Here is a 15,406-nt window from a genome sequence, read left to right on the forward strand (position 1 = left end):
ACAGTTCTTCTTTAGAATGAAATGATACTCAAAACTGATTCGTTATGTTAAATTTATTCGTTTATAATATATATCAAGAATGTTATTACCGTTGGTGAAATAATTATCAAGAATAATGGTAAAATTGAATTAACTAATAACAAGACATTCGTAAAAAGAAGTAAAAAGATTAGAAGAATGTGTTTTTAAAAACACATAACCCTAGGAAACGGTTGAGTGAAAGACTGACTAAAAAATGAGAAAAGAAACATTGGAAAAAGTACAATGGATGTAACAGAAGATTCTCTCGGTGTAGTAGGTTCGTACATATTTGTATGGGTGTGTGTAATAAAGAGAGACGGCGAGGAATACATCACATGAATGGGTGAGAAAAGGAAAAATATACTAACTAGGTAGGAGAAGGAAGAAAGATAGATTCTGTGATCGAGTGGGGAAAAGGGAGAGGGACACACTGGGCTAGTGACAGAGATAGGGGATGTTCGAATGACGTCACAAACTGCAGCTTCAAGGAGGTTTAAACGAGAGTATCAGTCTGTTCTTCATACCTTGCACTCGCGATAAAAACGAACGCCGGTAGTCCGTGTCCCATGACAGTAGCTTGTAAACCGTCGCGTGGAACGGGTCGATGTTTTTCCTTCGCAAATGTGCAAGCACGAAATTGAGTAACTGCAACGCCAAAGAAAATTTCTCTTGCCTGTGCATTAGCGTCCAAACACGAATGTAAACGATTTCCGTCGGTTGGCGAAGTCGTGTGTTTTCTATAAAGCAACTAACCAAGTAACCTAACCAAGTGTTGTGTGTCATATACCATTCGAACGAAAATGGTGCTTTCGGAATGTTATGGGTTCGTCAAGTATGCACTGGTCTGCGTCAATCTAATATTTTGGGTAAGTTCATAAAAATATATTCGAAAACATTCTCTTTTTATGAAGTAAATCTTATTTAACTGTTGCTGCATCTGTTCTATTTTGTTTTTTTACTTCTATTTGATGGCTTAACTACAGTTTGCCTGAAATTGTCGACACGTTAGTTTGACCAATGTTACTATGCGCGTTTTATTCGAACTTTTATAAAAATTCCGATCAATTTTACAAACCAAACGTAAAATTTATAGAAAAAGGTTAAATCTTGTTTGAACGTTACGTTTATACTATTTTCATTGATCAATACAATTATTGCAGTTCGCGTACTAATAAAAGGGTAGCTTTATTCATAAGGGGACATAATGTAGTAAGCCTGTTATGACCGTTATAAGTATATGCGTGCAACTTGGTTCAATAAACTTTAAGTAATATTAATACGCATATGTTCGTGAAAATTAACATTTACGGTGTAAATGCCGAACGAGTGTTGAGTAATCTTAATTATTGTTTCAATACTAATAGTGTTTACGTTTAATTCGTTTATATTAAGTCATTTTTTAAATTTGAATCTTATACATTTATTTTTATTTTATTTTAACGAATTTTTAATATTTCAACACTAAAATTAATCTGACCTATTATCAACAAATTCCTTGGAAGACAAAGAAGAAGCAGACAGATGAAAAGAAGGTCAAATAAAATTTCGACGTCATTAAGAACCGTGGTAATTTTACTCTGTTTAGCCGCGTTACCCCCGTGGCCTCCAATTTATCTCAAAACGCAAACTTGTTTTCAAGATACTGCGTACAGTCTGTAGAAATATAATTGGATAAATTAACGTAATGTCGTATTAAGGAAAAATTTCACCACATGCTGCAATAAAGTCAAGCGTTGTATGTATACGCATCCCTTTTTTTATGGTTTAAAGGAGTTAGTTTAACGAGCATAAAAGATTTCTTGTGTTTCGCGTTCTATAATCGCAATTTTACCGCCATTTATATTTTGATGCATTTGGTCGAAAGATTTTTCTACGGATTAAAAATCTTATCAAAAGTCAAAATATCAGTCGCTTAACTTACTTTAATACATTCCTTTTGTCAAAAATATTAGGAAAGAAAGTAGGACGGTCGTTTCCGTAGGACACCCGTGAATTTAGTCATTTTTCCCCAATTCGTTACTTTTAGCTACTTTTTGCTATCCAGCGACAATTTGATTCTAACGTGGCTGAATCGATTGCATCTGGGACCGTGAGCTTTTTTTTTACATTATCCTTTTTTCACAAATATCATGAAACGAGTCAATAGGTTATATTTGTACGTAAAACAGTTCACATTTTATCATTCTTTACCATTATTTCCATTGTCTACGTTATTTGTGCTCGTACGATCAATCGACGACGAATTGAATTAAGCAGTGAAAACATTTCAACGTTAATTGCGTTTAATAATTACGAATTAATGTTTCTTTCGACAAGTTTTACCCGCGTAATCGTTTCAGACGCTTTCCCGTAGGAGAAAAAAGAAAGTATCCACGTAATTAGCGAGATAAGTTCGCGCGAGTCGTCGAACCTCCTTTAATTAGCATCGCAGTTTTCCGACGTGAAGCAACGTAATTCGAGAGCGCAGCTGAATCGATTGCATCTGGGTGGCGCATATATCTCGCATTAGTCGCTATCTGCCCTAAATTTTCGTGATTCATGACTTCGTGAACGACTTAACAGACTCGGGCAGACTGTCTTGTAATTAAATTTTCGTGATCGTAGTTTTAACGTCTACTAGCGCACACGTCGTCTATAGGATGTCAGTGAGTCATGTTTATTTGATAGCCTGTTTTAAAAGTGCGCATCATTTTTAATAACATCGTGGAAACTAGGAATCAGAGAAATGACTCAGATTGATTTACATTATAAAAACGCGGGTACGGGCGTCGATCGAACACCAGCTGGGCTAGTCGTGCATCAACTATTTGCTAAGAGATTAACAATAGTGCTTATGTCAGCATCGGGACAAGCATCGCGTCTTGTTTTGAAAATGTTCAGCGGGAATAAGTGCGTTTAAATATAGATTTCCAGTCAGAGTACGAATATGTTCGTCCTACGAGCTTGCGTCCTACACCACGGCCCAGTTACTTCTGTCACCCGTTATGGTTTTTACCAGGAACTTACGCGAAATACCGGTATTTTATCTATACGGGTGTTCGGCTACCCCTGGGAAAAATTTCAATAGGAGATTCTAGAGGCCAAAATAAGACAAAAATCGAGAATATCAATTTCTTGATTGAGGCTTCGTTAAAAAGTTATTAACAATTAAATTCAAAAATTTCAAATCGTTCTGGAAAAATTATTTTCGCCTTCAGGGGTCAATTACAATCATTTTTGGTCATTACACATACCTTCGAAATCCTACCCACTTTCGAGAAAAAAATTCGAAAAGGTGAGAAATTTTTCGACGAAAAAAAAAAATTTCAAATCGTTTTGGAAAAATTATTTTCAGTTGCAGGGGAGAATAGACATACCCCCGAAATCCTGCGCATTTTCGAGAAAAAAAATTCATAACTTTTTAACGAAGCCTCAATCAACAAATCGGTATTCTTGATTTTCGTCTTATTTTGGCCTCTAGAATCCTCCATTAAAATTTTTCCCAGGGGTGTCCGAAGACCCTGTATATACCGATCATTTTTTCAGTTCCCTTATTTTATTTCAATTTCCAAAATAGAGATCGAAAGCAGCTACTAAAGTCCCTAGTTTTGACTATCGATACGCGAATGAAACTTGATTTATCGAATGAAGCACAGCTGGTCGAACGGATGGTCTAGCGGTTCTCAGATTTCCTTAGCCACGAAGCTAAATCCATTTCAGCTGAAGGTTTTATATACGGAGCCCTAGGGCCCCATGGAGCACAGTTTGGAAACCGCTGGGGCAGACAATTAAAAGAAGTACATTTGTTTAAGCTACGATTGTTATTTCGTTACTTTGTAATCTTATTTATGAAATTGAATATGCACCCACGACGTTGAACTTGACATACTTGGCACCGAATAAAGATTGCCAAATACTTTCACAGAAAAGCGATAATACATACCGTTCTATCTTCTATTTTGTAGTCTGATTCATAGATTTTCGAGAACACGACCTCATTCGATAAATTCCAACGGTAATAATGCAGTTGCCGTTGCTAATAACACTGGTTAACAGCAAATACGTATTCTTCTTTCAAACAATTAATTCTAGTCTCTATCATAACCTCAATTACGAAAATTAATGTCAAGTATTGACTTTAGTTTCTTCTTCTTTGTAGGAGGATATCTTTAAGGATCATTATAATTTGCGATAGGTTAATAATAAATTTGAGAAAAAGTTTTATTTTAAAAACTTTTTCTATCGATGTAAGTAACGTGCGTGAATTCGAATGAATATTTCGCGAAAGAAAATAAAGCGCACGTCGCATAAAAAAATAAATGATGCGCGAAACAATATTCGATCGTTTATTTTCATAGTCGAAAAGTGAAATCATGGTACAGGAAGGAATGTGCTGGCATCAAACGAACCGCACGCGTATTCGTATTGTCTTGTCTCTATTACCTGTGACAGAGTAGGTGTCGGCACACTCATGTATATACTAAGAAATATACAGACGTTTCATACAGTTAACTAGCATTTAGTTACCCTTCTATAAGCACAGTTAGCTGTAGCCATTTAAACTGTTACTCTTTAGTAAGCGTGGGCATTACTTTATGAACGTAAATGTCACTGGGTTTACGGTGTACTAAATTCGTCAATTGGTGTTCTAATTTCATCGTCTAACGAAACTAGCAAATAAAGAAGAAATCTAAAGTTGCACGAATTTAACAGAATTATAAATAAAATCGTAGAAATAATATGTATAGACATCGATAATAAATAGTTACGACTCGTGCAAGATGTAAATTTAATTATGTAAGCGTTATTGAAATTCATGAAGCGATTTGTATGTTGCAACAGAAGGCAAACACGATCTTTGCTTTTAATGCATTATGTATGCGATCTAAATCTCGTTTAAGCATTGCACACATTCTTATATAGAAATGCAGTTGACAAGTAAAATATTTTATTTAAATTATGAAAGTGGTGTAAGTCGTACGAGTCGTTTATTATACGATAATATGCCCTTGAACCCAACAGCAGTAAAACATTTAGTAGGTTAGGTTTGCTGCTGGACAAAAATGGGGAAAAACACATTTGGCGGGAAACTTTTGCACGCCACTGTGCGTAGGTGTATATGTAGTTCGCGTTAAATACGGCCCACCTCTAGCTCCATTTACTGCGCTATGTTTGATGTCTGATCGTATCCGCGAAGAATTCGTTTGACTCGAACGATCCTCCCGCGGCTGTTGCATCTGTTCTTACATCAGCATTCGCGGCTCGAACGACGCGAGACGCGTCGAGAATACAGGAAGTCCTCTGTTCGAGAGGCACGCCTCCGTCGAGATTACACATCGAGTGGAAGTCACGATCGTTCTATAGCAGCTTAACCTACTGAACCTTCTTCGATTTCCGAGCCCTTTTGCTTCGCGTGTAAACACACCGGTCTGCCGCGCCGATAGAATCCGAGTAAAGGTCAAATTCGCACCAGCGACGATCGAGATGAAAAGTAATCGTGCATCGTATAAAATATTAACGTCATCTTTCTAAACGTCGTAATTAGGCTTTATGCTGTACGTTTAATTCTATTCGATACCCGTGATTCGAATAAAATTTTGCCCATCTTTGCTGGTAGCCTCCCAAGGCGAGTCAGACTTTCGCGAAAAATACTTTACTCGCACGCGGGGATAATGTAATCCAATTAGTTTTGCCACGGTGATAAATGCGCGCGCTTGCGTTTCGTAGATAAATCTGCACTTATCCTCCGAGCAAGATAATATCTCTCTCACGCCTATGTAATTTGTCGTCTGTGCTACGGTGTGGCGCGATGCTTACCTCTTGCACATCCGTGAGCTTTAGAAGGTCGAGGTTCGTAACCACGTTTTATGCACTGCATGAGGTAGAACGATATTTCTGCGTCAACGGTGCGGCCAACATTATTGCAATAAACATAAAGTTGCATAAATTTAAAGCTACGTTGGACTTGTGGTTACGCCACCTTTGTTCGTACATCTTGATTTGCGAAATGATCGCCAGGAATACGCATATTTTATCAGCGTACTGGAATGTAAAAAATGTTTGTACGAGAGCAGAGGAATTATACATATAATAGTATTTGTTTTCACAAGTATCATTTTACTTTCCTTAATGTAGATTAACCGATCCAGTCGATTACTTATACGGACGTTTAGTCGGTAATAACACGTTGTCTGCCGTGGTGGTCACTGGTGGCAGACATTTGAAACTAACAATGTATTGCAAAATTGTTTACAATGAAAGAATCCTAAAAGGGTAAAACGTCGGTTATCCGAATGAATAAGGAGAGAAATTTGTTTCAATAATCAACGTTCTACTGCATTTGTAACATTGTATAACGTTAGTGAGGTTAGAGATATTATAAAACAGCCAAATTGGAACATAAACATGGAAAATTAGCGTGGTAGTCGTGTTACTACTTGAATATGGAGAATAGTAGGAAGTATCGATTTATGTAAAAAAAAATGGTTCCATTCGACCCTTTGTAACTACAGTTGTACAGTCCCAGGGACCCTACTATTATTTCTTTTCCAACTTCGTTGGAGTCGTTTAATTTTAATGAACTGTCCTACGAGGCACTCCTACAGCATTCTGTCTATTTTTATTTCGCTTCTTTCGAATATATAAACTTTTTCGTAATAAAGTAACTATTGTGGGGAATGAAATCGTTAAATAATTAATAGTAGGGAAAAATTAAAATTGAACGTATATTAAAAGCATTGTACAGTGCGCATCTTGCATGGCGACTATTCCTTTGATTATTTGGCCGTGGAAACGTCCAGAGTTTCGGACACATTCGAATTACGACTCTAGGAACGAATACTCGACGACCACTGGAAAAAAAGGGTCAGAGGGGAGAATGGGGAAAGCCCGGTCGTTTTATATGGAAATGTTCGCATCTGGTGGACAGGCCATTGAAAAGGGCACGTCCTGTCTTGGACAGCTCGTTTCGCAAGAATACTTCATTATTTATCCATATAGCGCATTGTGAGCGGCGCTTAAGCCATAAACCAGAATACTCGTTCCCTGCTCTCTGTTTCAATAGGGCTAAAAAGGTCAGGTATATTTTTACGACAAAGTACGAAGACCGTTTCGTGCATACAATGCGTCGTTTGCATTGGTAGCATCGCTTGCGCAAAAAAAATGCAAAGGCACGTTAACACGTTCGCTGCTAGACAAATTCGATGAAAATTTCCACGGAAAAGAACATTTTATTTTTAGACAGTCGGATGCTACTTAATTTAAAATTTCTTTTAATGGTTTTACGGGTTATTTATCGTTCGAATAAAGTTTTGCACGTTTCGTCGACGGATCACGGTTTTTATTTGATTAACACGCGTGGGTAAATCTTGTACGACCAGTTCTGATTCTTGAAATTGCAACTTGATCCCGTCTTGATAGATTATTTAGAAAGCTAACCTCGTAAAATTCATCTTTATTCAAGTCATCTTGATTTTTAGCCTTATAAGAAAGGTTAGGTTGTCTGGCATTAAAAGTCGATCATAAAACGTTGGTACGATATTGACTATTTCTTCCGTCATTTTTAATAATGCCAAATGATAGTAATAACAGTGCCTTTTTCACGTGTCAACAAGTACAATTCTTGGCATTTAAAAATAACATCTTGGTTAATTAACATATTTTCAATCGCTCGGATTGCAGATATTTTTGACCGTACCCTGATTTTCTTTCTACACACAGTTTGTTCTAAGGTATACAGTGCGCTATAGTTATTGTATAGTTTGGTTTTAAAAATAAACTTTTCGACAATACACGTTCAAGCTGTATCAAACGAGGTCTTCGACCCGTCAGTAAACGGGGTCGATCGTAAATGGTTTTGATAGTTTAACAAACAAATATGTTAAACGAATAATTGATCGGTATAAACAGAAATCTTTAAAAGTATTCTGTTTCCATGTTGGATCTCCGCCATATTGAATTTGGTAATTTCAACTTTGGGTTTATAATCAGTGGCCCTGCAAACTAAGCGTCAAATAATGGTTAATTTATTTGCATTTTTACGTTATAAAAGATTGCGTTAAACTGAGAATACGTGTTTTAAAAATTTTTCAGGCAGTGGGCTTGGCAGGAGTGGTATTGGCCGCGTGGCTATTGACGGATCAAACGTTCCTGATTTCCCTTGCTCAGGAGCAGCACAACTTCAACGCTGGCCTCTACATCCTGCTGTCTGCTGGGATCCTCATGCTGATAGTCGCCTTTCTGGGCTGTTGCGGCGCCTTCCGTGAATCCCAATGCATGCTGGTCGCTTTCTTCAGCTGTCTCCTCGTGGTTATCGTCGCGCAGATCGCAGCTGGGGCATGGCTGTACACCAACAGTGATCGCCTAGAGGAACTGGTCAAGTCTTCCGTGATAAATACCGTTAAGGTATCGAACGATTACACGATTTTATTGCTGGCTAAACACGCGTTCAGTATCGTTTAAGGAAATTTCTAATTATCCGCGTCCGTCGCTCCATCTTGGCTATCTATAATTACTCGATTCGTCTTTCTAAACCGGCTACCTGGTCAGACGCCTATAATTACTTCATTCATCTTCCCAAATTAGACACCCGTTCAAGTGCCCGTCCATTTAGTTTCTTTTTCCTTCCTGCTACGCGGCCTGGTACAATTTTATTGGAATTGTTTAATTCGAAGGTCGAAACAATTATCCGACCTTTTCAATTGGATTCGTTTGACCGATTTAATTTAATAACGGCTCAAGGGACGACGATTAAATATTATTTAAAATTTAGAATATTTATGCAAGGTGTTCAGCATCTATAGGGCGAAAATTTAATGGGAGATTCTGGAGGGCAAAATAAGACGAAAATCAAGAATAGCAATTTGTTGATCGAGGTTTCGTTAAAAAGTTATTAACGTTTAAAGTTACGCCCGTAGAACGGCAATTTGCTTACAGCTGTGTACATACGACAGTGGTTCTCATTCAGAATGAGAAACTCTACTTACCGACGTATCGACAGCCTTACAGTTTTCTGAGTGAGAACCACTAGCAGCTGTACGTAGATTGCCGTTCTACAGGCGGAACTTTAAACGTTAATAACTTTTTAACGAAGCCTCCATTAACAAATTGTTATTCTTGATTTTCGTCTTATTTTGTCCTCAAGAATCTCCCATTAAAATTTTTCCCAAAAATAGAGACAGAACAATGTATAAATTAACAAAAATTTCGTTGTTTCAGAATAAATATGGCGTGGACAATTCTCAGACACAAGCTGTGGATGCGTTTCAATCCGGTCTCGGATGTTGCGGAGCTACTGGCCCAGCAGATTGGGCAGGCAGTAAATATGCCACCAAAGATCCCTTGGCTCCTGTCAGCTTAACAGTCTCTGGAGACGCGAGTATGTACAAAGTGCCAGAGTCGTGCTGCAAAGATAGCACCGCTTGCAAGCAATATCAAAATATTAAAGTTGCCAGCGAAGTTAACTCGGCTATTTACAACGAGGTAACGTATCTTGCTTAATATTTATAAACAATTATTATTCCCTCCTTCCACTTAGGAATCACATTTTGAAAAGAAACACCGCTTCTAAGAGTAGTAGAATACAGTAGAATGCTTTTATTCCGACAAGCGATTGAAATTGTACAAAGTAGACTCGTCGTTACCCCGGTGGAGCTCAATATCGTGACTCATCGGTGGAATCACGGCTGGTTGAACGTGCTAATGCACCAATCGTCGTGAAAGCGTGGCCTCGATTAAAACTTACAAATTTTCTTTTCCGCAGGGTTGCATAGACAAGCTGATGGACGTGCTGAACAGCCAAAAGAATATCGTTATCGGCGTAGCCGCGGGGGTCGGCATCTTGGAGCTTCTTGGATTGATATTCTCCTTGGTATTATGCTGCGCGATCGGATCGTCCGACAGATACAAAGCTTGAATCGAACACGAATCCTAAACGTCGATGTATAATCCTTTCTTACGCCACATATCGTCGTGACACAGTCTTCTTAACCAGTAACCGCGATTTGATCTCCGTGCCAATCCGAATAGTTTCTCCTTGTGTGTCTCTAGGGTCCAACCGGAACCAGAGAGAAGCTTTCTAAAGCCTGATCGCAGAGATTTCAGGTAATGCGAATTGTCTTTAAGTGTCCAAATCGAATTTCTCTTATCGACAATGTTCCGGTACAGTTTCAGTATTCATTAATGTATATTGTCCGCGTTTTGGATATTGTATTATTATTCCTGCACAAGGACAAGAAATGACAATTTTTTTTTTTTTACCAACATATTATACACGTTTGTAATTTTCTTTTATATTTATACGATTCTTGTTCTTTCTAAGCATATTTGACATGCTCGTCGAGATTGAATTTATTTGCATCGTATTGGCATTTACGAAAATAAGAACAAAAAGATAAAGAAGGAACTCGGTTAGAGTTCGACAACGAAAAAGGTGCGCACAGGAACTCTGTTTGTTTCTTACTGCCAGATGCACTTTTTCGTCTACGTCTCCTTCCATGCTAAAGACTTACCACGAACGAACATTTAATGTTTTACAGAGTACCTATATGATTTACATTTTTGTTAGGCCAAAGTAGTAGACCAAACTAACGTTAATGTGTTAAAGAGAGCGAGAGTGAGGGAGAACATGAGTTTTGAATTTGTATGCGTAATAAGGAATCGACAATTCTTGTTGTTGCAACTGGTATATTTATAAAGGAACTTTATAACGGTTTTGAATTTCGTCCGACCCGGGTTTATTCTGCTCTCTATACTGCCATGTGATATTTACTATACGTTCCGTTTAACGTTGAAAAATATTTTCTACGCGACAATTTGTATCATTAGTCACCACTTTTTGAAAGCATTTTTAAGGCTATCTTCGATTCGCTTTTATCAGCGAACTATTTAACAAAAACAAGGTACTCTTTACAAAATAATTCAAACGTAACTCGCAACTGTTCTGTTGTTGCAAATACACCAGTTTCAACGCGCGTACGCGCATCTAGAGAGGTAAATAAATATATATGTATAAAAAGATGCTCTGAGAAGATCGATCTGATAATTAATAATATTGATGTCCAAATGAGATTATATTATTGTAAGAACGCTGCTAAGAGGTTTCGTCTCTTGTAGCATTATAGTCTATTCATGTTATCTTTAAAGTAAAAGAGAGTGGCAAACGTTTAAAAGTGAGGACATAGCTAAACAGAAGCATCTAATTTTATAAAATTAAACTCGTCATTGTGAAAATTCGTGCGATCTATTTTATTGGTGTTCGTGACACTTTGAGGACGCAATATTTTTTTAACGAAATGTCTCGATGCCAACATTATTTCACACCGATTGATTCGAGATAGAAATTTTTTATTAGCATACTTACCAAAGTTACAAGGATAAAATTAAACGGTGTATCGATAATCGCCGATGCTACGATGAAGATATTTGCCCTCGAAGAGTTGAAACATTCTGGTAAGAATGTATTTCGGTGTAACAAATAAGAGCTGCTTTTGGAATAGTTGTGTCTTACAGAAGTGATCGATATATTTGACGATGAATGTTTTATAGATTACCTATAACTGTAGCAAATAGAGCAGATGTTTATTAATTGTTCTTCTAATGTTCATCGTCAAATGATTAAGCATAGACTAAAGAGAAATGGATCTTTGCACATATTGTATCTTGGCGACGATTATGGTACAAAAACATTGCTAAAATATTTAAATTCTCCTTCTTCATGAGTGTTACAAATCAAAATGTACGAAGTAGTAAAGATCATAGCTTCTAGTCTGTAAAGGTTGAATTCCTAAGTTATCAGATTTATTTTGTTGTAAGATTAACATGCTGCTTACCAATGGATCGACGTATCGATAAAATAACAGAACAAGGTAAATTAAATTTGACAAAGCAAGTATGTAAATGGTGGCAAGCAACACGTTAACTAACCACTTTGGTATAATATTATTTTATGCGTTTCTTCTCTTTTTTCTTATTTTATGAAAAGATAACATTATACACTGCTCATTGTACGCGATAGCAGTGTATACAGTTATTTTTATTAATCAGAAATTCTTGAACAAACAGAAAACTGAAGTTAGTTACGCAGCAGCGGATCAACTATACTTGAAGTCTTTTGCAAGTTAATTCTTTCGAACGATCACCAAGTACCTTTTTGTGATCGTAATGTTCGAGAAATTCTGATCAAGTATATAGATAATCATCTATAGGTATATATACGTGTATATCTGATGTTACGTATGTAAAATAATACAATTTAAGTATACAGAAGCGTTTATCGAGTAAAAAAAAATAAAAGGTTCACCCAACAAGCACCTTAAAAGGTGATGATTTGGTCGCTATAATTACGGGCTTTATAGTTTCCAATCGTTGAACAACTTTGCAAGTCGTAAAGTTATTTCGTCAATTATCATACGTTTATAACGTAAGTTAAGTTTTCGTAAGACAAGTTCCAAAAATTTTATTTAATATACTCGATTTTTACGTAGAATTTGGTTACTGCGCGAATGATTTTCACTTAAAAATTATTAGATTATAAGTTAACCCTTTGCGAAGTAAGGTGTACGATGTTGCGAATGTGAGAAAAAGAATTTTAGTTTAACGAACTATTTGTATACCTTCATTTCTGTAGAAGCTACGGAATTTTTAACGACAAAAGAAAATCAAATTTAAAGTTAAAAATATTTTAAATTATATTAAAGATTACAATGTTAAAAGTATTCTATTGTTTGAACAAAATCTAAACTAAAGTCCAAAGCTTCGTTAACACACAAAATGTTCCCAAATGGTGAAAAGATTATGTCATCTAGTTACCGAATCTTAAAATATCTTCAAAGAATTTCCTTATTGTATTTGACACGCTGTGATGTTCAATGTAATTGCACTTTTGTTTTATAAAAATGATTTCAAAGAATCTTTAAGAACTAACAATTGTGATCGTTGTCACACACGTATCGTCTTTGTACATCTATGTTAGTTCTCATGAACTTTGTCGGTTTTTTGCTTACACAATTTTTCTAATAGGAAAGAACGAAATAATACGAGCGATGGGTAGAATTTTACGTGAAAAATTTTGCGACAAAAACATATAAAAAACATTTGTTTGAAAATACCAGTATAGCGTCTAATTGTATCGATGTTATAAAAAGTAAATGCTACACACTGGAGATGTGTAGCCATAAAGTACATGAGGCATCGTCGCTCGTATAATGTTCTTCATTTTGATATATATATCGAGAAATATATATATCATATATATACATATATGTATATACATATTTTCTTACTGATTTTTAAGCGAGATATTTTCATTGTCGCTAATTTCATTATCCATTCTTTTTGAACATGCTTACACATTGTATAATATATTTTTCACCAAACGAAGACGTCCGCACGACTAGAACATGATTCTGTAATGTGTTAATAGTTAAGACTATGTACTAAAAATTAATTATTTGGGATTATCTGTAACAGGTCTACTTTGCTCCGAGGACTTTTGAATATTTATGCAATAACGAATGGTATTACATTTGCCATATTTTACGAATTTAAAAGCGGAACGAATTGCTACACATCTAACACCCCATATACACCATTTCCAAGTGTACGTTTATTTGCAACTTATGTATGATACGCAAGTAAATGTTACAAAAGATGTTCAAAGAGTTCAATATACATTTAACGTAACTATTGTGAGTTGCAATATTTCTCCCCTCAAGTGTAAATAATTAAATGGAATATTTTTAAAACGTTTTTTAACAAATTTACTTAGTTACTCAGAATTGTGACGTCACTTTCAAGAAATCGAGCTAATTGAAATTTTTTGGTTTCCGTGGGACTTTGAGTTTCGAATTTTGATATCAGGAGAACATTGTATCGGAAGAGGTGGCACAAGTTTTGGCGGTTCCCAAGAAATGACGTCATTTCCAAGAATTTGGCGGGAAATTTATTTATTTATAAAATACAATTAAAGTAACTATATTATAAATCTATCGACTCAGACTATGAGCCTAAGATCTCTATTTGTTCAATAAATACAATACTTGTAAAGTCTTAAAGCAATTTGCAACTGTAAACGTACGTAAAGTACCGTGCTTCACACATACCAGATCACGCGTACGTGAGCTCGTGGAGTTTCGGAAAATCGACAAAGGCAAACTGACACATGCCCTCTTTCTCGATTATTCCGAAGCTGCCCGAAGTAATTTCGGACCGCCTCGTGAGACTAGAGAGAGAAAGGCTCACATTTGCCTTCTTGCTCTCACTCAGCTGAATTCGACCTCCCGTCTACGGCATACGATTCGGAATCTCGACTGCCCAGGTATTTTTACTTGTCTTTCCTAGAGTTCATTACTGAACTCTGCAAATTACTCCTGGTTTCTATTTGTCTCTGATGACCAGTGCTGACAAAACTACAGAACTCCCGACAACTTTCTACACCATACAGCGACTGTTACTGACTGCTCCTGATTACTGCTCGCCTCTGCTGGACTCTGCTGACCATCGCTTATATTTATGACAACCTATAACGATTACTACTGACTTCTGCTAACCTCTGTTGGTCTTTGCTGATCTCTGTCAGCGTGTGCTTGTCTCTGCTGAACTTTCCTGGTCTCTGCTGAACTTTCCTGGCCTCTGCCGAACGCTACTGACCACTGCAGGTATTTCTGATAATGTATAACGATTAATACTTACTACTGCATGCTCCTACAAGTCTCTGCTTGCCTTTGCAGGTTTCTGCTTGCCTGTGCATACCTTTGCTGGCCTCTGCTCAACACTGCTGACCACCCCTGATGCTTCTGGCAACGTATAACGATTACAACTTGCTACTGCTTGCCCCTGCTAGTCTCTGCATGCCTCTGCATCCCTCTGCTGACCTCTGCTGGCCCCTGCTGACCACGCTGACCTTTGTTAACAACTTCTAACATGATGTACATGTATTAAAACTTTGTATATCGTAAATCTATGACAATAAATGATATAATTTCAAAGAATTCTATGTGTTCACATCACTTTTACCTTTCTTTTCCTCTCCCCATTGTTTCCTTAGTTATAAGAAACCGTTTCTCTACTTAAAACTGGAATTTCAAAGTGCCCGGAGCGTTTTCTGAAATGCCGGTGACCTTGACCCACTTTCGAAACTGGGTCAAGGCCAAATCCTGATTCCCAAAGCGCCCGGAATTTTTCTAAGATTCGATGGCCTTGACATACTTTCGAAATTGGGTCAAGGCCATCCGGATTTCCAAGTTGGCCCGAAGATTTCTAAAAATTTTGAATGGCCTTGACCTACTTTCGAAATTGGGTCAAGGCCAAATCCGGATTTTCAAAGTGCCCGAAATTTTTCTGAAATGCCGGTGACCTTGACCCACTTTCGAAACTGGGTCAAGGCCAAATCCGGATTTCCAAAGCGCCC

General features: G+C 37.0%; 1 protein-coding gene across 1 annotated transcript; it reads left to right on the forward strand.

Annotated features, from left to right (window-relative positions):
• Positions 1–442: 442 nt before the first annotated feature.
• LOC143346327 (CD9 antigen) lies at positions 443–13,681 on the forward strand. The gene is made up of 4 exons (XM_076774325.1): positions 443–887; positions 8,092–8,403; positions 9,217–9,480; positions 9,761–13,681. Exons 1-4 carry the CDS (start codon positions 822–824, stop codon positions 9,911–9,913), a joined length of 795 nt encoding a protein of 264 aa, XP_076630440.1. The 5' UTR covers positions 443–821; the 3' UTR covers positions 9,914–13,681.
• Positions 13,682–15,406: the final 1,725 nt, after the last annotated feature.

The sequence above is a fragment of the Colletes latitarsis genome, chromosome 10, assembly GCF_051014445.1.
Source record: "Colletes latitarsis isolate SP2378_abdomen chromosome 10, iyColLati1, whole genome shotgun sequence".
Classification (NCBI taxonomy): domain Eukaryota; kingdom Metazoa; phylum Arthropoda; class Insecta; order Hymenoptera; family Colletidae; genus Colletes; species Colletes latitarsis.